At 42.0% G+C, this 27,356-nt stretch overlaps 2 protein-coding genes across 7 annotated transcripts in view; both read right to left on the minus strand.

Annotated features, from left to right (window-relative positions):
* Window positions 1–1,262: 1,262 nt before the first annotated feature.
* LOC118393376 (microprocessor complex subunit DGCR8-like) lies at window positions 1,263–12,074 on the minus strand. 2 transcript variants are annotated; one of them, XM_035786001.2, is made up of 14 exons: window positions 11,892–12,074; window positions 10,408–11,427; window positions 8,073–8,241; window positions 7,705–7,847; window positions 7,124–7,475; window positions 6,714–6,911; window positions 6,461–6,562; window positions 6,193–6,291; window positions 5,976–6,079; window positions 5,743–5,843; window positions 5,542–5,648; window positions 5,107–5,234; window positions 4,802–4,915; window positions 1,263–3,374 (listed from the first exon to the last, which is right to left on the minus strand). In XM_035786001.2, exons 2-14 carry the CDS (start codon window positions 11,110–11,112, stop codon window positions 3,291–3,293), a joined length of 2,406 nt encoding a protein of 801 aa, XP_035641894.1. In that variant the 5' UTR covers window positions 11,113–11,427; window positions 11,892–12,074; the 3' UTR covers window positions 1,263–3,290. The 2 variants fall into 2 exon arrangements, with proteins under 2 accessions (XP_035641894.1, XP_035641895.1); XM_035786002.2 differs by having other exon boundaries at window positions 5,997–6,079; window positions 11,892–12,072.
* Window positions 12,075–15,146: 3,072 nt separating this feature from the next.
* Window positions 15,147–27,356, minus strand: part of LOC118393377 (transport and Golgi organization 2 homolog) — a 55,847-nt gene continuing 43,637 nt past the window's right edge. For 4 of the 5 annotated variants that reach the window (XM_035786005.2, XM_052461720.1, XM_035786003.2 and 1 more), the window contains 4 exons: window positions 23,077–23,144; window positions 22,716–22,866; window positions 16,221–16,325; window positions 15,147–15,639 (listed from right to left, as the gene is read on the minus strand). In XM_035786005.2, coding sequence (XP_035641898.1) covers window positions 15,519–15,639; window positions 16,221–16,325; window positions 22,716–22,866; window positions 23,077–23,144 — 445 coding nt within the window. In that variant the 3' untranslated portion in view covers window positions 15,147–15,518. The remainder of the gene's footprint in view (window positions 15,640–16,220; window positions 16,326–22,715; window positions 22,867–23,076; window positions 23,145–27,356) is intronic. The other variant, XM_035786006.2, reaches the window with a different exon arrangement.

A 27,356-nucleotide genomic window follows, 5' to 3' on the forward strand; every position in this document is an offset into this window, starting at 1 on the left:
TTCATCCAGTATGGTGTCTCCATGGGGATGTGAAACTGATTCTAAATCCAATCTCATCTGTGTAGTCTTTGCAGGGCTCCCTCTAACAGTGTACGTGGAGCTCCTTTCCATCCGGTTCGGGCCATGGCTGTGGACCTCTTCCCCCAGACTACACACTGAGATGCTGCCGCTCTTTTAAATGGTGAACTAGTTTCCAGAGCACCAGCAACAACCTGGAAGACGAGGCTGAGGGAACCAGCAACAAACCGGAAGAGACCACAACATTTGACCATACCCGGTTGTCATTATTTCAGGTATGTTTTGTACTTACTGTACATGTTCTAAACAGCAGCATTGTCAGCAAAGTCCATGGGGAAGTAGATACGTTCTGAAGGCACTATGTGGTAGATAACTATTCACACCCCTGGACTTTTTCCACATTTTGATAACAAGTGGGATTAAAATGGATTTGTCATTTTCTGTCAACAATCTGCACAAAATACTCTGGGGGGGACAAGTTTTGATTAGATAAGTATTGAACACGTTAGAATCACCTTTGCCAACGATTACAGCTGTGCTTCTTTCTGGGTAAGTCTTACAGGCTTTGCACGACATTCTTTAGAAAATTCTTCAAGCTCTGTCAAGTTGGTTGTTGATCATTGCTTGACAGTGATTTAAGTTAAAACTAACTAGACCACCCAGGAACATTCAATGTCATCTTGGAAAGCAACACCAATGTAGATTAGCCCTTGTTTTAGGTAATTGTTCCGCTGAAAGGTGAATTTGTCTCCTATGGTGAAATCCCTGAACAGTTTCTTTCCTCTCCAGCAACTGAGTTACAAATAACGCCTGTATCAGTACACCATCCAAAGGGATATTTAATGTATGCTTTTTAAAAACGTACACATCTACCAATAGGTCCCCTTTGCAGAATATTTTTGAAATTCACTGCTCCACTGAGACCTTAAAGATAATTGTGTGGGGTAGAGGTTGTCATTCAAAATCACATGAAACACTTATTGCACACAGTGAGTCCATGCAACTTACGATGTGAGTTATGCTTGCCATAAGAGTGAATACTTGACTCAAGGCTGTTCATTTAATGTGGGTTCTCTGTAGATATCTTAAAGTACAATTTGGGGCAGGATAAAAGTGAATTTCAGTTTAATAGCTCCTTGGTTGACGTCTTGATGCATGTATGAATTAAAGACCCCCCCCAAATAAGCTCTGGTTAATTTGGGGACAGTAATACAGACAGGGGTCATTTAAAGCAGGAGCCAGCCTATGTCATGACGATTTTATTTGCATAAACCAATTTAAAAAAAAAAAAGTCAGCGATCCCAAGTCACTGTTACATACTTCATTTTCTAGGCAGCAATATCTCTAGCAAACAACTTGTTACAACTCTAAAAAGTGTAAAAGGCATATTTTCTTTACACACTAACACCTGGCAAGACAGAACACGCAAATATGAGGTGTGTGTGTGTGGGGGGGTCATTCAATACAACAGCATTGTGCCCGTGTACAATGGTGAATTCTGATCAGCTGCATTAAACATTCAGGAAAAGCGCACAAACCGAATGTCACAATGAATGCACATCAGTTTATATTTTGTTCCAGCAGGTATTGCATCGGTATCCTTTCCTGTGTGTAATATATATATATTTACGTATTGTATGCAGCAACCTACAGTATTCTATAAAAATGCATAAGACTGTATTCAAGCTTTGGTTCACACTGCTTCTTAAGCTATCGGATTTAATTATAATGACATGATCGTATTTTGTTCGAGGTAAAGTGTGCCAACTTAATCTCCGAAGATTGCCTTATGCAGAGGATCTTAGTTATCCTACACAATGTTTGAAAACATGATTGATCAGAACACACACACACACACACAATAAATGGCAAATAAACCTTGTTATAGAAGACCAAACCATTAAAACAATTCTTAATTCAAATCTGTACATGCTAAAAGCAATTCTTCCAGAACATCAATATTAATGTCTAGTCGCATTATGACAACATCTTAACTGGCTAAACAAATGCTGTATCAGGAGGGGCTTGGTCAATCCATTTCCCTTGAAGGGGGACTTGGGCCCTGGGAGTTCTCTGGGATGGGAGCCCTTCATGGAATGGGTCAACTAAGGCAACATGTAGCCAATTGTTCTCTTATCTGTATATGGGTCCTTAAATGAATGGCTAAATAGTAAGAGTCTGCATGTTGTTTTGCTTTAATTAGTATTTTTTTTAAATGGTGGCTAACATCTAATTACAGAAAGAGGTCCAAAAGTATAGGCCGCCTTAAATATGTAACAACTTTAACATCTCCTCAATGACTACAGTACTTCAAGCCCTTGTGCTTGTTGTCTGCAGTGCTAACGTGGAAACAAGATCTTAGCTAGACAGACCAGCTTTATCAGCTGTCCATTGATATGTTTCATCCTGTATATCCAGAACAAAGGCAACTCAAATTATTAGTCCCTCTTAATGTCCATTCCATAATAAATTCAAAATGCATTTCTCATACTAAGAACATGAGCATGTAACAAGAAGTATGACTGGAGTTGTGCAGAAAACTTCATTTTTGTGTCTTATCAGGTAAATGTTTCACGTGCAAATGAAAACGTAAGCTTGTCATTCTTTAGACGAAGCATACTCAGAGACCCTAATCACCATCCAAATTATACACATCAACAATATCCAAATTACAACAGCCTATAAATTGGTTTTCCACAACGTACCAGAATAGCAAAAGCAGAGACTGCAAACAAATCCCTTTGAATAGGCATCTTTAAGCATACAAGGAAACCTGCTCGAAATGTTCAGTGTCCGAAAAGTATGGAGTGTATTAGAAATTAAATCGCAACTATAAAACACGGGGGGCTAGTGATTTTCAGCAGTCATTACTACAGAGTAAACAGGCTGACAGAAATTGCTGTGGTTCATAGACATGTCAAGTCATCTCAACCGGTCTGTCTGCACCCCTGTGGTTCAATTTATAGAAGCGCTGCTGCGTAGAGATTGCATCAAGAGGTAGATGGTGCTCACTCAGTCAGTCTGTCTGTTAGTGCAGTTGTACTATTCTTACCCGAGCCACTAACAATGAACCATAAACACCTTGGGGGTCAAATAACAAACAGCTTGGAGAAACAGTGCTAAGATGACCACCTTTATAGTATAAATGTGTTGTATTGCCCTTACACAATGATGCATAATTGGATGATAGATTGGTGGCGTGACTTTTTATCTGACAGTGACTATGGCTACCATTGGTCAGTGCCATGTTAGGTTTGTTGCAGTGATAGTTCCTAGACGTCAACAGTACAGAGCGGCTGACTGCCAGGCTGGGCTGACTCCATTATGGTCATCTTGGGCTTCTTCCTGGTTTCCGCCTGAAGCACAACAAAGACAGCAGGGTTGTATTTATTAGGGCACACCGTAGCAAAATGTTTTGCACCAGATAAAAATACATTTACACTGAACAAATATATGCAAACATTTCAAAGGTTTTACTGAATTACAGTTTATATACTGTAAGGAAATCAGTCAATTGAAATAAAATCATTAGTCCCTAATCTATGGATTTCACATGACTGGGAATATAGATATGGGCGTGGATCAGAAAGCCAATCAGTATCTGGTGTGACCACCATTTGCCTCATGCAGACTAACACATCTCCTTCGCATAGAGTTGATCAGGCTGTTGATTGTGGAATGTTGTCACACTCCTCTTCAATGGCTGTGCGAAATTGCTGGATATTGGCGGGAGCTGGAACACGCTGTCATACACGTCAATCCAGAGCATTCCAAACATGTTAAATGGGTGACATGCCTGGTGAGTTTGCAGTCCATGGAAGAACTGGGACATTTTCAGCTTCCAGGAATTGTGTACAGATCCTAGCGAAGTGCATTATCATGCTGAAATAGTAGGTGAAGGAAGAATGGCACGACAATGGGCCTCGATCTCTTCACAGTATCTCTGTGCATTCAAATTCCAATTGATAAAATGCAATTGTATTAGTTGTCCGTAGCTTATGCCTGCACATACAATAACCCCAAATCCACTAAGGGACACTTCACAACGTTTGACATCAGCAAACCAACGTTAAGAGTGCCTTATTGTGCCCAGCACAAGGTGCACCTGTGTAATAATCATGTAGTTTAAGCTTCTTGATATGCGCTAAACCTGCCAGGTGGATGGATAATCACGGCAAAGTGGAAATGCTCACTAAAAGAGATGTAAACAAATTACAAAATTAGAAGCTTTTTGTGCGTATGGAACATTTCAGGGATCTTATCTTAGCTCATGAAACCAACACTTTACATATATATTTTGGTTCAGTGTATTTCGAATTGGACAAATCCAGGTAGTCCTTTTTGTCAATTCTCTACCACTTGGTGCCTCATGAATACAAGGCAGAAATTGTCCTAACAGTTTGAACTGCTGCACCGAACTGAGGAATTTACCTCGATAAAACATAATTCAAGATCATAATCCAGGCCACACTTGCGTACAAACATGATTTATGACAGCGTCTGAAATAAGGTACGGCTGGAGCAACCATATGAAATATGAGTAACACCACAGTGCAGAGACATTGCAAATAGAGCAAAGACCAGAATAATTGCAGGAGTGTCAGAAAGCGGAGAGATCTCCCTGTCTAGGTACCTCTATGTCCAACACTGGATTCAGTGCAGCTTTGGAACCTGACAGGGTTATCAGACAGACGTAAAACTCCCTGATGACGCCAAATGCAGAGGTTACATCAGAGACCCAGAATCTAAATTGGAGCTTCTACACTCTACAGGTAACACTCACCCTCTCTTTAGCAAGTTTCTTCATCTCCTCTTGCAGTTTGTTCAGGATGTGAAGATTTGGCCTGTTCTTTTTGGCATACTGTTGAAGTTCAATCACACTCTTGTCTGAATTTTCCTGTAAAAAAAGCCATCAGTTTATAGAAATGAGAGACTCACATCTGGTTGAAAGCGAAGCAGCATATGCCATCAAATCAGTTTAGCTTCAGATGAGCTGAAGTCTATACGACCCTGACTGACCTATGGACCTCCAACAGCAGAGGAGCATCTGTGCCGAGGTACAGTATGAGGTGTACAGGTAGTACCTACCTTCTTCACCATCTTACTGCTCTCTCTGCCGTACATGCGGAGCAGTGATCCCCAGTTCTTTACGTGGGGGTGCAGCATCTGTAGGATCTTCTGCGACGCCAGCTGCTTCCCCACACGCTTATTCTTGCCTGGAAAACAGGACATATACATACAGAGCAGCAGCCATTAGTAATGCTAACTAGATTTACACTGCATTAATACAGCTCGGCTTTGAGCAGGGAAATTCTTACCCATATATAGTGTAGATACCCAAAGGCGCAAACATGGTGTTCAGAGTAAAAGTTGTCTGAATTCTCTATATATGGCGCTGACAAAAAACAAAGCATTTGCAATTCGTAATGCTGCTTTTACACTACATTAACACAGAGCGGCATGGAGCATGTCAGGTCTGGGACTTGCTGTGGTGACTGGAGGGTCAGTGTGGGGGTAACTTACACCATCCACGCACAGTGTGCTTTCCACACGTCATCACATATTCACTCTTCTGGTTCTTCCCTGGGATCACCTCAAACTTAATGCTGGTGTCACCCATTCCATGGTTTCTACCGGGCACAAGAGACAGTTGAAATTCAAGGTTAACAGATTAATCAGAACAGAACTTTTGATTATGCTTACACCTCATGTCTGGAGTCTCACCTCTTAAGGCACTCGTGTAGAATCTGATATGGCGAGAGTAAGCCTGCTTTATTGGTCAGTTCGTACACCCTAGAATCTTCAATACTGATATGATTAAAATACTGCAGGAAACAAAGACACATGAATGGACATTAGTATTCAGCCAAATTATCAACTAGCTAGTAAAGTACAATGTTATAAAAGAGACATGTTATCCGACCAAACACGAAAAGAAGATTAATTAAGGGCCTTTCCAATGATTGGCAGGCTGATACCTCCAGTTCATCCCCTTCTACAAGCTTCTCCTCAGATGTCTGCTTTACAAAGTCAGGGATGAGGATCTCCAGTGTGGCTCGAGCTACAGGGGAGACATCAGTAAATAAGCCGTTTCTGATTATTTATAGTTCACAGACAGCCTTTGCAGCTGCTTAAGAGGATAGAAATTCAAAGAATGATATGAAAGTACTGTACCAGCTTTATTCTTGGCAAGTTTTTTACTGCTTGCAGTTCCTGTGCCATATGTCACTCCGTCTATAATGACGGAGGCGCCAAAGGGTTCACTTGGGTTCTCTGGGGGAGATGGAAAAATAGGATTTCATTTGGTGCCAACGGCATAAAGGCCCTTTCTCAGGTTAGTGCTTTGGTGATGTGTTTTGTTCTAAGAAAAAACTGTCACTTGGACAAGCTAGTTTAAAGTCAACATCATGGACGGGGAGCAGAGACAAAAAGAGGGTCTTACCACATTCAAAAAAGTTGTAAACAGGTCGGACCTTTAGGACACGTTGCATATATTCATGTAGGATGCAAACTTCAGACTTCCCATTTGGATTAATGACAAACTCTGAGAAAAATAAAGAGGGAAAGAGTTGATGCGATTAGCTCAATACTCCACACTGAAATAGTTGACACCCTATCCCCGAAATAGTGTCCTACTTTTGGGAATAGGGTGCCAATTCAGATGACGCCTATGGTTCTTCTTCTGCATCCAGTACCTTTCTTGGTGGGGGTATCTGATACAGACAGAGTGATGAGCTTCTGGTTGGCAGGCAGAATGGGTCTCTCGGACTCAGCCTGCTTCCTCTTCATGTCCCTGTTGAACTGCCTGCGCTCTGCCCAGGTACGGAACTTCTTCACAGTCACTTGTTCAAAGTCAAAGCACTTCTCCAGGTAGCTGCGGAACTCCTCAATTTCTGGTTGGGGTTTCAATAAGGGAGGGGTATCAGTTATATTGTTGCTTTAGAAACCAAACTTAACGTGTATAGCTGTTCTTTAGAAATACCCACCAACACACTATTATCCCCTAAGTTGACAAGATAAACATACTATATCAATCAGCCATGGCTTTCAAAACTACTACCTGCTGGCAAGACAATTGCTCGTTATGGAGTGTGTTGACCCTTACCTATGGATTCATCTCTACACACCTCCACCGTGGCCCTGACCTGTCCCAGAGCCCCCTGGGCCATCTTGCCGTGCGGGACAGGACACCTTTCTCTGGTTCCTTCTGTGACCAGGCCTGTCTCCAACTCCACCTCTCCATCCCCCAGGCTCAGACCAAGGGCCACAGTGGTAGGGTCCTCCTGGGCTGTGGAGTCAGGCTCGTCTGGTCTCTCCAGGGAGTCTGCCTCTTCCCCAGGCTTCACCGGAGACACCGCAGCGTTGGGTGTCACCTCTCCGTTCTGTTGCCTTTCCTCGTGATCCTTCATCTTCCTATAGTGCAAGCAGGGGATGCTACTGGTGGGAGGGTCGTGTTTCTGTACGCAGTGGCACAAGGGGTTTGGTTAGAAGTAGGTTGTTACTGTTGTTTGAGGAGAAATAAATGCACATTCATCCTTATTCCTTTAGTTTGACCAATCCTACCAGAAATGTAAATATTACACCAGTATTCAGTGTATAACAATGGGGTTCCTAACATGTTCCTAACCCTCTAAAAGACTCATATGTACAGCAGTTTCCATCGGTCTTATCACTTCCACGTCTTACCCTGATGCTCCCGGTCCCCAGGAAGTAAGGTCTGGACCAGGTCACTACTCTGGTCTCTCTGTGCAGGTAGACTGGAATGCCAGAGTTATGGAATGTCATTATCCATCCATCAGGTAGTGGCTCAGTGGGTGGACGCCCACGACCTGGGAAACACACACTCATCACTACACATCAGCGTCAAACACACACACACACACACAATACGACAACGTCTGCAGACAGACACGACTACACATCGCACACCATCAGCGTCCTCTCACAAACGTGATGTTATGCATTCATAAGATATGAACACATAACATCAATGTGTGTCAGGCTCAGATACACCGTTACCAAAGGCAGATCAGCGCCAGACATCCACCACTCACTCTTCAGGACTGTTTTAATTTTGGTCATCATGGGCTGAACGCCTCCCTCCCCGTCCGACGCGTGGTCACTGTCCCCTGCATACTCAGCAGCCCCCTCCGCCAGGCGCATCTTTTTGGGCACGGGCATGCCCTCCTCCAGCAGAGCGTCTACATCATTGTCGAAGTCCTCCTGGAAAAGACTGTGGTTGAGCGTGTGGGGGAGAATCGAGGGGTGGCGGCAGCCCGAACCTACCATGTCGTCCATTCAGTTAGGGCTACGCCATCTTGTCAGCACGTTCACAAGAAGGAATTTCAAGTCATGTTTGCAACCAATATCTGGCATGCATAACAAACAAAAGTTTTGGACAAACAAAGTGGATGAGAGGAGATTCAAATCAGGTTGAACTTTTGAAGACACCAAGCATACCAACTACACTACCAGTCAAAATTTTAGAACACACTCATTCAAGGGTTTGATTTGTACTATTTTCTATATTGTTGAATAGTGAAGACATGAAAACTATTAAATAATAGATGGAATCATGTAGTAAACCCCCCCAGTTGAACTAAATGTAATTTTTAGATTCTTCAAAAAGTAGCCACCTCTTTCTCAACGAGCTTCATGAGGAATGCTTATCCAACAGTCTTGAAGGAGTTCCCACATATGCTGAACACTTGTTTGCTGCTTTTCCTTCACTGTGCAGACCAACTCATCCCAAACCATCTCAATTGGGGTTGAGGTCAGATGATTGTGGAGGCCAGGTTTACCAGATGACTTCTTGGTAAACTAGCCCTTACACAGCCTGGAGGTGTGTTGGGTCACTGTCCTGTTTAAAAACAAATGATAGTGGGACTAAGCGCAAACCAGATGGAATGCTGGTTAAGTCCTGAATTCTAAATAAATCAGTGTCATTAGCAAAGCACCCCCACACCATAACACCACCACCTTCATGCGTTGCGGTGGGAAATACACATGCAGAGATCATCCGTTCACCCACACGTCTCACAAAGACAAGGCAGTTGGAGCCAAACATCTCCAATTTGGACTCATCAGATCAAAAAGGACAGATATCCTCCAGTCTAATGTCCACTGCTCGTGTTTCTTGGCCCAAGCAAGTCACTTCTTATTGGTGTCCTTTAGTAGTGGTTTCTTTGCAGCAATTCGACCATGAGCGCCTGATTCACACAGTCTCCAAAGAACAGTTGATGTTGAATGTCTGTTACGTGAACTCTGACGCATTTATTTGGGCTGCAAATGTTCCGGATTGACTGACCTTCGTGTCTTAAAGTAATGGACTGTTCTTTCTCTTTGCTTATTTAAGCAGTTCTTGCCCTAATATGGACTTGGTATTATACCACCCCTACCTTGTCACAACACACTTGGTTGCCTCAAACACATTAAGGAAAGAAATTCCACAAATTAACTTTTAACAAGGCACACCTTTTTATTGAAATGCATTCCAGGTGACTACCTCATGAATCTGGTTGAGAATGCAAAGAATCGGCAAAGATGTCAAGGCAAAGGGTGGCTATTTGAAGAATCTCAAATATTTTGATTTGTTATATACTTTTCTGTTAATAGTTGATGTTTTCACTATTATTCTACAATGTAGAAAATAGTAAAAATAAAGAAAAACCTTTGAATGAGTAAGTGTTCTAAAACTTTTGACCGGTAGTGTGTCAACCTCAAGTAGAAAAGATAAGGAATTTCCGCTGCTTCCATCAAGAATCAGAACTACGATGAACAAGCTGACATTTTATTCCAATGTCACCAGAAAAATGGCTATACACGATTACCCTTTTCACATTGCAGAACCAAACCATACTGGGGTAATAACATCGTCGCTAGAGCCTGACCGATATTATGTCGGTCCACCCATGTCTGATATTGGCTTTTTAGTCCCTATTATCAGACAATGATTCCACCGATAAATATGATAACAAAAATGTTAACTTATGATTATCTGAACACTGGCAGCCATTCTCATGATGCATCATTCATTTCACAAAGTAAGAAAACAACATTTGAAGCATATTTCTTGGACAACTGCTGGCAATTTATAAAAATGCGGTGTGGAAAATACTTTTTTACACTGGGGAAATGAAAAATAGTTATGTTTTAATTACAGCAGATATTTCAGTATCGGTAAGTTCTCCACACAAGAATCGTTATCTGTATCGTTGTTACGCATCTTCCATAGTTGCTGGAACTGTGCTGGAAAGGATGATGTGAAAAGAATATCCAAGCCATTACGGTTTCGGGTCAGCACTACAGTGTAAACAAGGCACAAAAGATCAGTGAGTGGACAATGACAAGGCTCTGCAGAGGCAAAGACAGGGCCCCTTGGTTACGTACCTCATATGAGTAATTCAGGTTCTCCTCGTCAGCATTCTCCGGTTGAACCATTTCCTCAGACCTGAAACCCCCCTGCTCCACATTCTCTGTATCCAGGAAGTCCTGACTGAAGTCCTCCAGCTCGTCCAAGACCGCAAATTCCACTTTGTTCTCCAGGTCTGCCTCTTCCCCCCTCCTCTCTGCACTGCCACAGACCATCCCATTCCCCAGTCCTAAGCTACCCTCAACAGCTCCTAGCTCTGTATTGGCATCATGCAACTCACCATTAAGGCCCTCTGAGCTAGTCTCCCCTACACCACCACCCTCCTGACCGATCCCTGTGTACAGCACCTTCCTATCTTTGCTCCTGCTGCTATCTACAACGCTGACACTGATCTTAATGTCTTGTAGTAACTTAAGCTCTGGTAGGAACTTGCTGACAGGGGGCGCATGGCGGGCTGTTCTAGGGCACAGTGAGCTGGGTTCGACCTCATCTGACAGGTTATTACTGAAGGTTATGGAGCCCTTGGCGAGGATCCCCAGGCCCTGGTCCCCTGCTGGGGTGTGTGTCTGTCCATCACCACCAGAGCTAACGTCCATTTCCTCTGCGTCACTGGACGTTTGCAGGGGAGGTGGTGGAGGCTGCGCTTTACCATTAAGGCCCTCTGAGTTTAAATCATCAGGTGGCTCCAAAGGCAAGGGGGGTAATATGTCATCTATCTCCATGTTGACTGTCTTATGAATCACTAAATACAACAAATTCTCTATGGGTCACCCTGACTGTTTTTGCAACCTGTTCTTATAAGTATTTAGCTCAAATGCATGCAGAAGCACATTGCACAAGATTTCGAACAAAACAACTTCCCTGTGTTGATCATGTACCAGTGTTGAATATGCTAAGCTGACTACATTGTTCTTTTCATTAATGTAGACAGCTTTTTAGAATCACTGTCTCAATTACTGGAAATCACAATGCATTCAGCTTATATTACTCGGGTTCTAGGCACTGCGACTCCTCCACTGGCAAATCCTCCGTCAGAGCTAGAAAAACAGAGACATGTCAGTCAATAATTGATGCCAAGAGAGCAACATTGCGGTGCAAAAACATGTAGCCACGGTAGCTATGCACATTATGCAGCATTTTTATGATGGCTTACTAATGCCAGCACCACAGGCCAAGCAAAAAAAAAATCCTTCCTTGATTGCAGAATGCTAACGTTAGTTAGCTGTCTGTGCAATATATTTAGAAATCTGGATTCACCCTACAAAGTAATCTAATGCTAACCCCTTGGCTAATGGTTAGCAATATGGGGCACCTTCGAAACTGAACGATTTCAAAAGACGAGCCATTTGTACTGTCCTTCTACGCACTAGCCTAGCAAACTTTAGCTACCTGGCTAGCTTAGCTCAAACTTGAAGCTAAGCGGTTAAGCTACACAATTAGGTGTCAATATGACTGGGCTAAATATTAAACACAGAAACAATGAGCACATTTGATCACTCACCTATATTTCATTTACAAAATGTGCTTCCCTTATCTAGCTAACCTAAATTATTTTATTCTCTTAACGAGGCCAGACAGATCCCTTCCCCGTTCCGCCATCTTGCAGACAGCTGCAGGATTCTTCTGAAACACCACCCCCAATACCGGCATTTTGACGATTGAGCGGTGAAGAGTCCAATCACCATTTAGTTCTACGTGGGCACACTAATCAACAACCGACAAAGGCAGGCCTTTGCCTCACTGCGGGAATAAATCGACCAATCAAACATTAGAATAGATCACCGTTGACCAATGACAACGGTAGGCACAATTGGGTTGCGAATTGCAGTGGCCACATACTGACGCTGGGTGGCAATCATCTTCACCCACTGTCTTCACCAGTAAAATTGTATGCAAAGTAGCGATCAGTGAAACAAGATAAATCATAATACATTAAACATAATATGCAATTGTATCTGCATAGTCTCCTAAAATGAGAACCCTGCTGTTTCTAACCTGCATAGAGCCTCTGAACAACACTCAGACACACCCATGGTGTTTACTGAAGATTCAAAAGTTTCTGCAAATTACATAAGAATCAATATTTAAACATAGAAACTGTGACAACCGTTGCAATGGCAGTTTATTCAGCGACAAACCATACCCGACATTGCGTTAATAAACTTGCGATTGTCTAAAAAAATTGCCTGATCAGACCAATTCTTGAAAGAATACATAACATTTGCAATAGACCCTTTTCCAGTATACGACACTGACGTAACGCATAGATGCGCGCTACTCTTGGCGGCCATATGCTCAAATTCAACATAGCCTAGATGTAGTTTTATTACTTCTAAACAAAATAACTTTTGGGGTTCTCGTACGCTTACAATGATGCTTTGATTCTTGCTTTAACAATCGCTAAAATTATATTTGGTTGTGATCTTTGCAAATAAGTATTTTGGATGCAGCAATTGATAGCTAGAATGCTAACGCTCATTGACATTGGCTAGCTTTTTCCTACAGCCTAATATGTGGATTCTGTGTTATGCACTATAGCCCGTTACCATATATGTGATTGAATATTATCTGCTGCTGGCTTGTGTGGATGTATGTATGTGTTATGCAACACAGCTGACTTGAAACATTGTTAACAGTTTCAGGGCCATGGGCCTTTCTCATGATGGAATAATACAGAATAACAAGAAGACAGGGACTGTTGACTTGTTGGGGGGCACATTCAGAACGTAGTGTTGCGAGCCGGTCTTTTGTTAGATAACAGGAGCCAGGTGCCTGATAACTGTATATTCTACACAGCTACAACGACTGACAACTGAAGCGCTTAGGGGGCTGGGACCAGCCTCTGCGCCAACAATCAACGATAGGCTGGGTGAGTTTAAACCACGCCCAGTCTCTACTCTGACAGGCCGGCTCAGAAGCAGGAACTACCTCTGTTCAGAGTATATTATAATATCTTTGTCAGGAACGAGTCAGTTCTCTGTTTGCGAGGTGGGACAGAGAGGCCGTATATACGAAAACTGCATTTACCACTTATTGCTTAGCTAATAAAAAATACATAGTATACAATCGGTGACTCAATGTCATTTATCCTGATAACAGATTCGAATTGACGCAACCCTAACACTAAGAGCCATTTTACTGGTTGAAGTATAATGCAGTTGATTTGCAACGATGACACCAACATTATACACTGCTCAAAAAAATAAAGGGAACACTTAAACAACACAATGTAACTCCAAGTCAATCACACTTCTGTGAAATCAAACTGTCCACTTAGGAAGCAACACTGATTGACAATACATTTCACATGCTGTTGTGCAAATGGCCTGACTGCCATTAGGTACCGAGATGAGATCCTCAGACCCCTTGTGAGACCATATGCTGGTGCGGTTGGCCCTGTGTTCCTCCTAATGCAAGACAATGCTAGACCTCATGTGGCTGGAGTGTGTCAGCAGTTCCTGCAAGAGGAAGGCATTGATGCTATGGACTGGTCCGCCCGTTCCACAGACCTGAATCCAATTGAGCACATCTGGGACATCATGTCTCGCTCCATCCACCAACGCCACGTTGCACCACAGACTGTCCATGAGTTGGCAGATGCTTTAGTCCAGGTCTGGGAGGAGATCCCTCAGAAGACCATCCGCCACCTCATCAGGAGCATGCCCAGGCGTTGTAGGGAGGTCATACAGGCACGTGGAGGCCACGCACACTACTGAGCCTCATTTTGACTTGTTTTATTAAGGACATTACATCAAAGTTGGATCAGCCTGTAGTGTGGTTTTCCACTTTAATTTTGAGTGTGACTCCAAATCCTGACCTCCATGGGTAGATCAATTGGATTTCCATTGATACATTTTGTGCGATTTTGTTGTCAGCATATTCAACTATGTAAAGAATATTTCATTCATTCAGCTCTAGGATGTGTTATTTTAGTGTTCCCTTTATTTTTTTGAGCATTGTATGAAGCAGAACATTCATAAAAGCCTTAAAATCTAAAAGTTGTGTGAAATGCACTCATAAGCAACATGCAGCTAGCTATTTTTTGCTGGAGTTATAACAACTCCCGTGTTCTGCAAACACAGAACATGTTTATATAAATACAGATTAAAAGTACTATATTCACAATTTATATCAAGACACCAGTGATGTGGTAAACAGAGGTTTCTGAACTTCTATGGATACCGGAGGTCAGTAACATTAGAAAACCACTGAAGGATCCTCATCATTGGCAGAACATCAACACAATTTGTAACAGCCACTCTCCATTGTAACTCTCACAAATGTGAATATGTGTTTGAACCATAAACCCGAAAACTGCAGATGTGAGTGACAAAAATAATCCTTTTAGTTTGTTTTCCTTGCTGTGAAATGTCTCTCCTGTGCAGTATGTGGAACAAGGCAGGAAAACAAAGAAAAACACTTTGATTACCACTTACAAAAACATTTGAAGTGCTTTCCTCTGTTTTACTTAACAAGCAAACCTCGGTCGCAAAGTCAAAATCTGTGGCAATGAACTATTATTCTATAAGGCAGGCTGTTGCAATATGCCTTCATAATTCTGTCACAGAAAAGTTAAACACCTGACTTGAGGAACCCAAACCAGTCATTGTTATTACAGAATTTTAGAAGGATATTGATGGCTGCTGCTGCTTCTAAGAGTGTTAGCATTTTACACTTCAACTGAAGACACAAACAAACATGGCTAGTAGAAGGCAGACTGAGCCACAAAGCCAGTGTTGAGAAAATAGATGCAATGTTAAATGTAAATAATTTACTTTGGTTATTAAATTACATTTGTTCTTTGGCAATACACTTAAGCACACACCTCAAAATAATATTTGAATCCAATTAACAAAATAAGAATAGCACCCATTATGTATGATTTAATTCATTCACACGTCTAAGTCAAGCTAAAACGTATTCCCCAAAGACAATTACATGAACAGTGCATCAATCTCTCTGAAAAAAAGTGCCATAATTTGACTCTCTCCCACCACCATTTTAAATAGCAAATCAATCTTCATTTTCATTTCACTATTGTGAAGCCAGAGCTTGCTGTGGAAGAAGGAGGGATAGGGAGGAGGTTGGGTGCAGAAAGGCACAGAGTGTGATTCCCATATAGCGGTCTTCAGTTCTGGATTTTGAACTGGAAAGAGCTTGTGCTCCATTGGCTGACGTCACAGTTGAGCATGGTGCGCTCTGTGAAGGTCACATTCCCTGATGCGTCTATTAGGATAATGGTATTGGTCCTGAAACAGGAAGACAAAACATCAGAAATAATAGAGGGGTGAAACAAGAGTGGCTTGTGCATTTCAAATATGGGGAAAACATTGTGATTCTGGAGTTCCCCAATCACCTTTCATAATCACACGACTTCGAGGCCAGAGGGCAGGCTGGTTATAGATGAGATTATATGCACCAGGGGCTGTATGATGTATGGGGTGTATTCATTATGCACCAAACAGAGCAACATGGACTGAAACAAAAAGGTACTACCTGGATTTGTCCAATAAGAAAATAGTTTTCGTTCACAAAACGTTTCCCGTTTGCTACGGTGTGCACCAATGAATATGACAATAGATTTGTCAAATAAGAAACAATTGTTTTTGTTTTCCCATGTACCTTATGAATATGACCCTGCTCTCACACCCTCCAGCCCCTGCCCCTGAGGGCAGGCCCCGCATGACAAATGGGAGAGCTAATTGGTGAGACCATGACCACAGAATTAAATAACAACACTATGTGGGACATTGGCAAGGTTTATAGGCCACTCTATTATATTGTGACTCTGGCCAAGCTAATTGCTGTCAGGGACAGGGAGGAATCTGACCTTGTGCCGTAATGCGGGGAGCGAACACACACAGAGGACAGGGCCCGGAGCATGGGGCTGCTGTACCCTTCACCCTGGCTCTCCTGGGCTGGGTCAGGGGTGTTCCTGAAGAATAGAGAAAGAATCCGTTCTCACTCAAACCTTCTCTTTACTTTTAAGAGTTTTGTAACAGAAAGAGTCAGGGATGTACAGTGCATTCGGAAAGTATTCAGATGATTCTAAAATGGATTACATATACATACACACATACGTATATACAGTTGAAGTCAGAAGTTTTCATGCACCTTAACCAAATACATTTAAACTCAGTTTTTCACAATTCCTGACATTTAATCAGAGTAAAAATTAAGTGTCTTAGGTCAGTTAGGATCAACACTTTATTTTAAGAACGTGAAATGTCTGAATAATAGTAGAGAATGATTTATTTAAAATATGATTTCTTTCATCACATTCCCAGTGGGTCAGAAGTTTACATACACTCAATTACACCCTATTTGGTAGCATTGCCTTTAAATTGTTTAACTTGGGTCAAACATTTCAGGGTAGCCTTCCACAAGCTTCCCACAATAAGTTGGGTGAATTTTGGCCCATTCCTCCTGACAGAGCTGGTGTAACTGAGTCAGGTTTGTAGGCCTCCTTGCTTGCACATGCTTTTTCAGTTCTGCCCACAATTTATTTTTATTTTACATTTATTTAACTAGGCAAGTCAGTTAAGAACAAATTCTTATTTTCGATTTTGTGAAGTGCACCAGTCCCTCCTGCAGCAAAGCACCCCCACAACATGATGCTGCCACCCCTGTGCTTCACGGTTGGGATGGTGTTCTTTGGCTTGCAAGCCTCCCCCTTTTTCCTCCAAACATAACGATGGTCATTATGGCCAAACAGTTCTATTTTTTTTATTTTCTTCAGACCAGAGGACATTTCTCCTAAAAATACGATCTTTGTCACCATGTGCAGTTGCAACCCGTAGTCTGGCTTTTGACGGTTTTGGAGCAGTGGCTCCAAATCACTCTATTATTATTCTGACATTTCACATTCTTAAAATAAAGTGGTGATCCTAACTGACCTAAGACAGGGAATATTTACTCTGATTCAATGTCAGGAATTGTGAAAAACTGAATTTAAATGTATTTGGCTAAGGTGTGTGTATATATATATATATATATATATTATTTTTTATTCTCCCCACATCAATCAATACAATGATTCATAATGAGCAAACAAAAACAGGTGTCTAGGCATGTTTGCTCATTTATAAAAAATGCAAAACTGAAATATCACATTCACATAAGTATTCAGACCATTTACTTCAGTCTTCTTGGGTATGATGCTACTAGGTTGGCACACCTGTATTTGAGGAGTTTCTCCCATTCTCTGCAAATTCTCTCAAGCTCTGTCAGGTTGGATGGTGAGTGTCGCTGCAAAGCTATTTTCAGGTCTCCCCAGAGATGTTAGATCGGTTTCAAGTCCGGTCACTGGCTGGGCCACTCAAGAACATTCAGAGGCTTGTCCCGAAGCCATTCCTGCGTTGTCTTGGTTGTGTGCTTAGGGTCATTGTCTTGTTGTAAGGTGAACCTTCACTCTGGAGCAGGTTTTCATCAAGGATCTCCATTAATCCTTTCCTCATCCTAACTAGTCTCTCAGTCCCTGCCATTGAAAAACATACCCACAGCATGATGCCACCACCATGCTTCACCATAGGGATGTTGCCAGGTTTCCTCCAGACGTGACGCTTGGCATTCAGGCCAAATAGTTCAATCTTGGTTTCATTAGACCAGAAAATATTTTCTCATGGTCTGAGAGTCTTAAGGTGCCTATGACTATGACATGCACTGTCAACTGTGGGACCTTATATAGACAGGTGTTTGCCTTTCCAAATCATGTCCAATCAATTTAATTTACCACAGGTGGACTCCAATCAAATTGTAGAAACATCTCAAGGACAATCAATGGAAATATCATAGCAAATGGTCTGAATTCTTATGTAAATAAGGTATGTTTTCATTTTTTAATAAATATAATAACACTAAAAACCAGTTTTCCCTTTATTATTATTATGGGGTAGTGTGTAGATTGATGAGAAAAAAAAATTAATAAGGCTGTAACGTTACAAAATGTGGAAAAAGGGAAGGGGTCTGAATACTTTCCAAATGTACTGTACTGATAGAAAATACACTGTTCTCAAATTCTTATTCAAACCTCCTTTTGGATGGGAACCAACTGTAAAAGTATAACTCTTTAGCACAACTTTAATGTTACTAGGTGAATGGGGGAACTGTACACTGAATAGAAAGTCATTACTGAACTGAAAGTAACAAAAATTGGAGTTATATAATACGACAAAGTAAGTTTCAGAAGAACATGATGTACATTCTGAAGCTGGCAAACCTGTTAGAGAGAAAGGTATGCGCTGTCTGGAGAGCAAAAGTTCACTGACTAAAAGGTTTGCAATTAAGTTGAGATAAAAGAGCAGGATTCCAGCTAAAGCAGTGTACTTATTTTTTTCAATTTCACATTCACGTAATGTGTGCAGGACTATACTTTCTCCAAGTCATATTGAGTGTTCACATTTGTACCTCACGTAGCCATGTGGAATGTCCACGTGTGGTACTCGCAAACCCATAATGAGTGAGCATATTTAGACATTTAGAGGTCCTTGTTTGTTACTCTCAAATATGTTACGAGCAAGTCATGTCTATGGTCTTATTTTGTCTAGGCAACATAGAAACAAAATATGCTTCATAAAATGACATAAAACGTCCAGGTTTTAAACGATTAAGTTCATGATTTAGTAGTTTCAATATGCAGACCGCCTCGACTCAGATTCAAGGTGGGTGATGTGTAACAAGCACGATCCTTTATTCTCTGGTCTTGTGACCATTTGAGCGGAACGAACCGTGCCTCAAGAATCAAGCCTTAACACGTTAATTATACTTGATTATATACAGTGGGGCAAAAAAGTATTTAGTCAGCCACCAATTGTGCAAGTTCTCCCACTTAAAAAGATGAGAGGCCTGTAATTTTCGTCATTAGGTACACTTCAACTATGACAGACAAAATGAGAAAAGAAATCCAGAAAATCACATTGTAGGATTTTTAATGAATTTATTTGCAAATTATGGGGGAAAATAAGTATTTGGTCACCTACAAACAAGCAAGATTTCTGGCTCTCACAGACCTGTAAAAACTTCTTTAAGAGGCTCCTCTGTCCTCCACTCGTTACCTGTATTAATGGCACCTGTTTGAACTTGTTATCAGTGTAAAGGACACCTGTCCACAACCTCAAACAGTCACACTCCAAACTCCACTATGGCCAAGACCAAAGAGCTGTCAAAGGACACCAGAAACAAAATTGTAGACCTGCACCAGGCTGGGAAGACTGAATCTGCAATAGGTAAGCAGCTTGGTTTGAAGAAATCAACTGTGGGAGCAATTATTAGGAAATGGAAGACATACAAGACCACTGATAATCTCCCTCGATCTGGGGCTCCACGCAAGATCTCATCCCGTGGGGTCAAAATGATCACAAGAACGGTGAGCAAAAATCCCAGAACCACACGGGGGGACCTAGTGAATGACCTGCAGAGAGCTGGGACCAAAGTAACAAAGCCTATCATCAGTAACACACTACGCCGCCAGGGACTCAAATCCTGCAGTGCCAGACGTGTCCCCCTGCTTAAGCCTGTACATGTCCAGGCCCGTCTGAAGTTTGCTAGAATGCATTTGGATGATCCAGAAGAAGATTGGGAGAATGTCATATCATCAGATGAAACCAAAATATAACTTTTTGGTAAAAACTCAACTCGTCGTGTTTGGAGGACAAAGAATGCTGAGTTGCATCCAAAGAACACCATACCTACTGTGAAGCATGGGGGTGGAAACGTCCTGATTTGGGGCTGTTTTTCTGCAAAGGGACCAGGAAGACTGATCCGTGTAAATGAAAGAATGAATGGGGCCATGTATTGTGAGATTTTGAGTGAAAACCTCCTTCCATCAGCAAGTGCATTTAAGATGAAACGTGGCTGGGTCTTTCAGCATGACAATGATCCCAAACACACCGCCTGGGCAATGAAGGAGTGGCTTCGTAAGAAGCATTTCAAGGTCCTGGAGTGGCCTAGCCAGTCTCCAGATCTCAACCCCATAGAAAATCTTTGGAGGGAGTTGAAAGTCCGTGTTGCCCAGCAACAGTCCCAAAACATCACTGCTCTAGAGGAGATCTGCATGGAGGAATGGGCCAAAATACCAGCAACAGTGTGTGAAAACCTTGTGAAGACTTACAGAAAACGTTTGACCTCTGTCATTGCCAACAAAGGTTATATAACAAGGTATTGAGATAAACTTTTGTTATTGACCAAATACTTATTTTCCACCATAATATGCAAATAAATTCATTAAAAATCCTACAATGTGATTTTCTGGATTTTTTCCTCCTCATTTTGTCTGTCATAGTTGAAGTGTACCTATGATGAAAATTACAGGCCTCTCATCTTTTTAAGTTGGAGAACTTGCACAATTGGTGGCTGACTAAATACTTTTTTGCCCCACTGTATGTCAAACATGATGGGCGTTTAGCCTATATTTACGTAATTAAAAGTTATTAAAGTTGGGCTACATTTTCTGGCACCTCCCTCGTGTGAGCACACACACGTAGGCCTTTTTAATTATGTGGATAAATTCCAATGTCGGCTTCTGATCCAATTCTGATTGGAATAATTGTTTGATATTTTGATTGTGTGATTTCCTTAACTTGTCCACTAGACAACTCGAATCTATATTCTTCTTGTCTGTCATAAAAATAAAAAACTTGACCCGGACAAGAGGACAAGCGTTAATGTCGAGCCCTGTGCCGGTTTATGTTTTAATATACAGTACCAGTCAAAAGTTAAACACATAAGGGTTTCTCTTTATTTGTACTATTTTCTACATTGTAGAATAATAGTTATGAAATAATGTAGCAACCAAAAAAAAGTGTTAAACACATCAAAATATATGTTGTATATTTTAGTTTCTTCAAAGTAGCCACCCTTTACCTTGACAGCTCTGCACACTCTTGGCAATCTCTCAACCAGCTTCACCTGGAATGCTTTTCCAACAGTCTTGAAGCACTTGTTGAAAAATAAGTGATAGTCCTACTAAGCGCAAACCAGATGGGATGGCGTGTTGCTGCAGAATGCTGTGGTTGCCATGCTGGTTAAGTGTGCCTTGAATTGTAAATCACAGACAGCGTCACCAGCAAAGCACCCCCACACCATCACACCACCACCTCCATGCTTCACGGTGGGAACCACACATGCGGAGATCATCCGTTCAACTACTCTGCATCTCACAAAGACACGGCGGTTGGAACCAAAACTCTCATATGGACTCTTCAGTACAAAGGACCGATTTCCACTGGTCTAATGTCCATTGCTCGTGTTTCTTGCCCCAAGCAAGTCTTTTCTTATTGGTGTCCTTTAGTAGTGGTTTCTTTGCAGCAATTCTACCATGAAGGCCTGATTCACGCAGTCTCCTCTGAACAGTTGATGTGTCTCTTACTTGCACTCTGTGAAGCATTTATTTGGGCTGCAATTTATGAGGCTGGTAACTAATGAACTTGTCCTCTGCAGCAGAGGTAACTCTGGGTCTTCCTTTCCTGTAGCGGTCTGGTTTTTGCGACTGAAGAAACTTTCAAAGTTCTTGAAATGTTCCGTATTGACTGACCTTCATGGTCTTAAAAGTAATGGACTGTCGTTTCTCTTTGAAATTTGAGCTGTTCTGGTCATAATATGGACTTGGTATTTTACCAAATAGGGCTATCTCCTGTATCCCACCCCTACCTTGTCACAACACAACTGATTGGCTCAAATGCATTAAGGAAAGACATTCCACAAATTAACTTTTAACAAGGCACACCTGTTAATTGAAATGCATTCCAGGTGACTACTTCATGAAGATGGTTGAGAGAATGCCAAGAGTGTGCAAAGCTGTCATCAAGGCAAAGGGTGGAAACTAAGAACCTACAAAATTAAACACCTTTTTTGGGTTACTACATGATTCCATATGTGTAATTTCATAGTTGACGTCTTGATTATTATTCTATAATGTAGAAAATAGTAATACAATTTATTTATATTTTTAAGTGTTCTAACTTTTGACTGGTACTGTGTGTCACATCGATAGCATTAAAATGTAAACGAAAACTAGAGTGTGGGGTCCGCACTGGCAGGTTGTTTATTGACATGAATCTTGTCCTGAAGGCAGAGCTGAGTGATTTCCACCAGCTGCAAAGTCAAAATTGGCTTTACATCGTTTGTGGCTGTGCCCGCAAGGGACTACCCTGTAGAGCTTCCTCCAGTACATGAGCCATCCCAATAAAAGCCAACCTGCATCACACAGTGTACAAGAATGTGTCTTCATGTGAAGTGTTTTGTTACAGTGCGCAGGTACATTTATTGATGAAGCGTTTACAGTGTCACATTGATTTTATTATTGATACCAAGTGCGTGGTGAACTCACAGCTCCTCGTTGTTGAGGACGTTGAGCAGATCATGGACCAGGCTGTCGCAAGGCAGTGTCTGGTTCACTACGCTGGTAAACAGTCTCTTCCCATGCTGCAGCTTCCTCCATGGGGTCTCCAACAGGGAGTTACTCAAACCATAGATTCCTGCTGGAGCATACACATACAGCATTGCTAGAGAATAGAGGTTGCTCCAAACGTTCATGTTATCCCTCAAAACATGCACTCACATACAGAGGTATAGTCTCCTAGTCAAAACCCATCCTGCATACATAAAGGTTTATCATTCAACAGCATGGCTTGTATGGTGCAATGATATAGAACAATAGTACAAGCAATTCCACATTAAGAAAAACAGACCTGGATTTAGGCGGATGGGTTCGGCACTGCCCCTGTTTCCATAGTAACACACAGTGTCTTCTTTGGCCCTGCGTTGGACACAATGAGAGAGGGAATCAAGTTGTTGACCGATGAAAGTTGTTTAATTGTTAGGGTCATCTTAAATCAGCGGTTTCATGCCTGAACAATGTGTTGTAGTTTGCTATTTCCTCATTAATGGAGCCGCTGCATTTGTAAAGGCATATTGAAATGCTAAATAAAACAATGGTAAATAGATTTAAAGTAAGAAAAAAAATAGTACTCTATAATATATAATAATAATATATGCCATTTAGCTGACGCTTTTATCCAAAGCGACTTACAGTCATGTGTGCATACATTCTACGTATGGGTGGTCCCGGGAATCGAACCCACTACCCTGGCGTTACAAGCGCCATGCTCTACCAACTGAGCCACCACGACCACAGAGACTCTGATGCAAATCTTCCAGTTTTACTAGGCCTTTACACTGTTTAGCTCTCTGGTCCCCAGTATGGACTTAAAAGGAGACCCTACTTCCATTTGGCATCTCTCTGACATTATGGTCTTTTCAAATGCAGTACAGCAGGGGTGTCAAAGTCAAATGGACGGAGGGCCAAATAAAAAATGTAGCTACAAGCCGAGGGCCGGACTGTTCGAATGTTCATTGAAAAAATTTTAAATGACGCATATAGTCTAGTGAACCTAATTGAACCTACTGAAAACCTAACAAATATATTCCAATATGATCAGATAAATAAAGCAATATTTTCTTATGGCTCTGTCAGTAATCTTTAATTTTCAACAGACACAAAAGACAAATTTCCTTTATATAAAAATCCCCATAACATGAACATTAAATGAAAGAAACCGGTATTCAAGGCACCATCAGTAGCCTATATTTTCTATTTTAGCAAAAGTGGGCTAAATTTACTTCAAAGAAAAAAACAATAATAGCAATTTTCTATCATCCACTCAACTGAAATATTTTAAAAATATAATTGGATTGAAATACAATAAAATAAAGTGCAAAAATCTATTAATCAAAAACAACACTTTGTTTAAGGAGAAGTAACATGCAGTGAAAACAAATATTAAACTTTAACTTTTAAACTTGAACTGAGTAAAAACTCTAAATATGTGATTGCACAGTAATGTTCACTTGTTTGAGGTTGAGGGTGATACTTGGTGGTGTCCCATCTTTTCCACAAGTTCATCAATGTTCGGGGTAAGGCTCTGAGCTGAGGAAATCCTCAGAATTGAGTGGAGGTGTTCAGCAGTAAGTCGACTTCTGTGTGATGTTTTGTTCAAGTTCATCAAAGAAAACAGTTGTTCACACAGGTATGTGCTGCCAAACATAGACAACGTTTGAGCAGCCTGGATGCGCAGCTGGGGCATTGTGTCGGGAGGAAACGGGCGAACTCCGCAGCACCCACTGCCGCATATTTTGCCCTCAGTGCATCATTGCATTGGAGGTCAATCAACTCCATTTGGAGGTTTGGTGGTGAGCTTTCCACGTCAACAGCAAATGGGTTACCGAGCAGTTCCAACCTGCTTTTTGTGCTTCAAAGTCAGCAAATCGTCGTCGAAAGTCAGCGGCAAGCATACCTATTTTATCAGCCAACTGTGCGCTCGGGAACGCACTGGTAGAGAGCTTCTCTTTCATGGTCTGGCAGCTGGGAAAGTGGCTCAAATTTTCTTTCCGCATCTGCGTCTCCCACAGAGTCAGTTTGGTTTTAAATGCCTTCACTGTACTGTACATATCAGAGATGACACGATCCCGACCCTGCAGCTGCAAGTTCATTGCATTCAGATGACTCGTAATGTCACACAGAAAAGCCATTTCACACAGAAACATTTCGTCTCGGAGTTGTGTTGTGTCTTTCCCTTTGCTGTCCAAGAACAGACAAATCTCCTCACGAAGCTCGAAACATCTTTGAAGCACCTTTCCCTGGCTTAGCCATCGCACCTCTGTGTGATAAGGCAAATCACCATGCTCCGTTTCTAACTCCGTCAGAAATGCCTTGAACTGGCGGTGATTCAAACCTTTGGCTCTGATAAAGTTAACTGTGCGCGTGATGATGCTCATTACATGCTCCATTTTCAAGGCTTTACCGCACAACGCTTCCTGGTGTATGATACAATGATAAGCTGTCAGCTCACCTGTCGCGTTTTCCTCTTGCATCTTTTCCCGTATCTTCGCCACCAGTCCGCTCCTGTGTCCACACATCGCAGGTGCTCCGTCGGTTGTCAAACCCACGAGTTTTTCCCAAGGCAGCTCCATCTCATTTACACATCTTGACACCTCTTCATACAAATCATGCCCCGTAGTTGTGCCATGCATAGGACGTAAAGCCAAAAACTCCTCTGTCACGCTTAGGCTGGAGTCCACTCCGCGGATGAAAATTGACAACTGGGCAATGTCAGAAATGTCGGTGCTCTCATCCACAGCCAAGGAATATGCAATGAAATCTTTTCCCTTTTTCACAAGCTGCTCTTTTAGATTGATGGACAACTGGTCTACTCTCTCGGCAATGGTGTTTCTGCTCAGACTCACATTTAAAAAGAGTTGCCTTTTTTCTGGGCAAACTTCGTCACAAACTTTAATCATGCAGTTTTTGATGAAATCCCCCTCCGTAAATGGCCGGGCTGATTTAGCGATCTCTTCTGCCAAAATAAAACTGGCCTTGACAGCAGCCTGGCCTTGTGATTTGGCTTTTTTGAACAGAGCCTGTCGAGATTTGAGGCCTCGTTTTAATTCCTCTGCCTTTTGTAGCCTTTGTTCCATGTCCATATTCTTGTTTTTGTCCGCGTGTTTCGTTTCATAATGTCGTCTCAGATTATACTCTTTCAGTACCGCCACACTTTCTCCACACAGAAGACACACAGGTTTTCCAGCTACCTCCGTGAACAAATACTCCGACTCCCACCTTGTTTGAAACCCCGGTTCTCAGTGTCCACTTTCCGTTTTGCCATTTTTGATGGGTATCTGAAAGTTAATTTTACTGTGATGCTGACAACTGCTGTGCCAATAAATATTGAAATGAAGCAGCCTACTGCTCGGTGCGTCACCGTTGCATTGTGGGAAATGTAGTATTGGTGCGTGTAAAAGATCTGCGGGCTGCCGGCTTGCTGCGGTCCGGTTCTAATAATAAATCAAGATCATCCCAGGGGCCGTAAAAAACCTTCTCGCGGGCCGGATGTGGCCCGCGGGCCTTGACTCTGACATATGTGCAGTACAGGAAACTGAATGCATCACTACCAAAAACAAACAAAAAAAGTGTTGAAAGTGAATTAATTGCATTGTCAGTTTCTGACAGCCACCAGTAGCATCATCAGTCAATGTGGAGACAGGTGCAACAATATCTCCTCGTCCCCTGGTGGAGAACGTCTGGCTATAATTTATCCAGACACCTATGGCTGTGATCTGTAGAGTCAGTGGCAAGGGTCAAAAGTCTGAAAACCATCAAGACTTTGATATATGGGGGTCTCTATCCCTGAGGCAGGCTCAATCTATAGAGCTACACTCAGTGGTGTAAAGTACATAAATTAAAATACTTTAAAATATTACTTAATTATTTTCTGGGGTACCTGTACTTTACTATTTCAAATCAAACTGTGTCACATGCACCAAATACAACAGGTGTAGGCCTTACCATGAAATGCTTACTTACTACAAGCCCTTAACCAACAATGCAGTTCAAGAAATAGACTTAAGAAAATATTTACCAAATAAAAAAAATAAAAAAAGGGGGGGGGGGGTCAATGTAAATAGTCTGGGTACCCATTTGATTAATTGTTTTGCAGTCTTATGGCTTGGGGATAGAACCTGTTAAGGAGCCTTTTGGTCCTAGACTTGGTCGCTTCTGTATCACTTGTCGTGCGGTAGCAGGGAGAACAGTCATTGGCTTGGGTGGCTGGACTCTGACGATTGTTAGGGCCTTCCTCTGACACCGCCTAGTATATAGGTCCTGGATGGCAGGAAGCTTGGCCCCAGTGATGTACTGGGCCGTATGCACTACCCTCTGTAGCTTCTTACGGTCAGATGCCGAGCAGTTGCCATACCAGGCGGTGATACAACCGGTCAGGATGCTCTCGATGGTGCAGCGGTAGAACTTAAGGATCTAGGGACCCATGCCAAATCTTTTCAGTCTCCTTAGGGGGAAAATGTGTTGTCGTGCCCTCTTCACGACTGTCTTGGTGGGTTTGGACCATGATAGTTGGTTTGTGATGTGGACGCCAAGGAACTTGAAACTCTCAACCAGCTCCACTACAGCCCCGTC

The sequence above is a fragment of the Oncorhynchus keta genome, chromosome 14 (assembly GCF_023373465.1).
Source record: "Oncorhynchus keta strain PuntledgeMale-10-30-2019 chromosome 14, Oket_V2, whole genome shotgun sequence".
Taxonomy (NCBI): Eukaryota; Metazoa; Chordata; class Actinopteri; order Salmoniformes; family Salmonidae; genus Oncorhynchus; species Oncorhynchus keta.

Excerpts from the sequence above, each read along its gene's own strand:
- LOC118393376 (XM_035786001.2), bottom strand. The coding sequence starts at position 11,112 with ATGGAGATAGATGACATATTACCCCCCTTGCCTTTGGAGCCACCTGAT. Across the intron at positions 7,476-7,704 it reads TGGGGACCGGGAGCATCAGG|AAACACGACCCTCCCACCAG; the intron begins GTAAGACGTGGA and ends CACTGCGTACAG. Across the intron at positions 5,844-5,975 it reads TATCAGCCTGCCAATCATTG|TATTTTAATCATATCAGTAT; the intron begins GAAAGGCCCTTA and ends TGTTTCCTGCAG.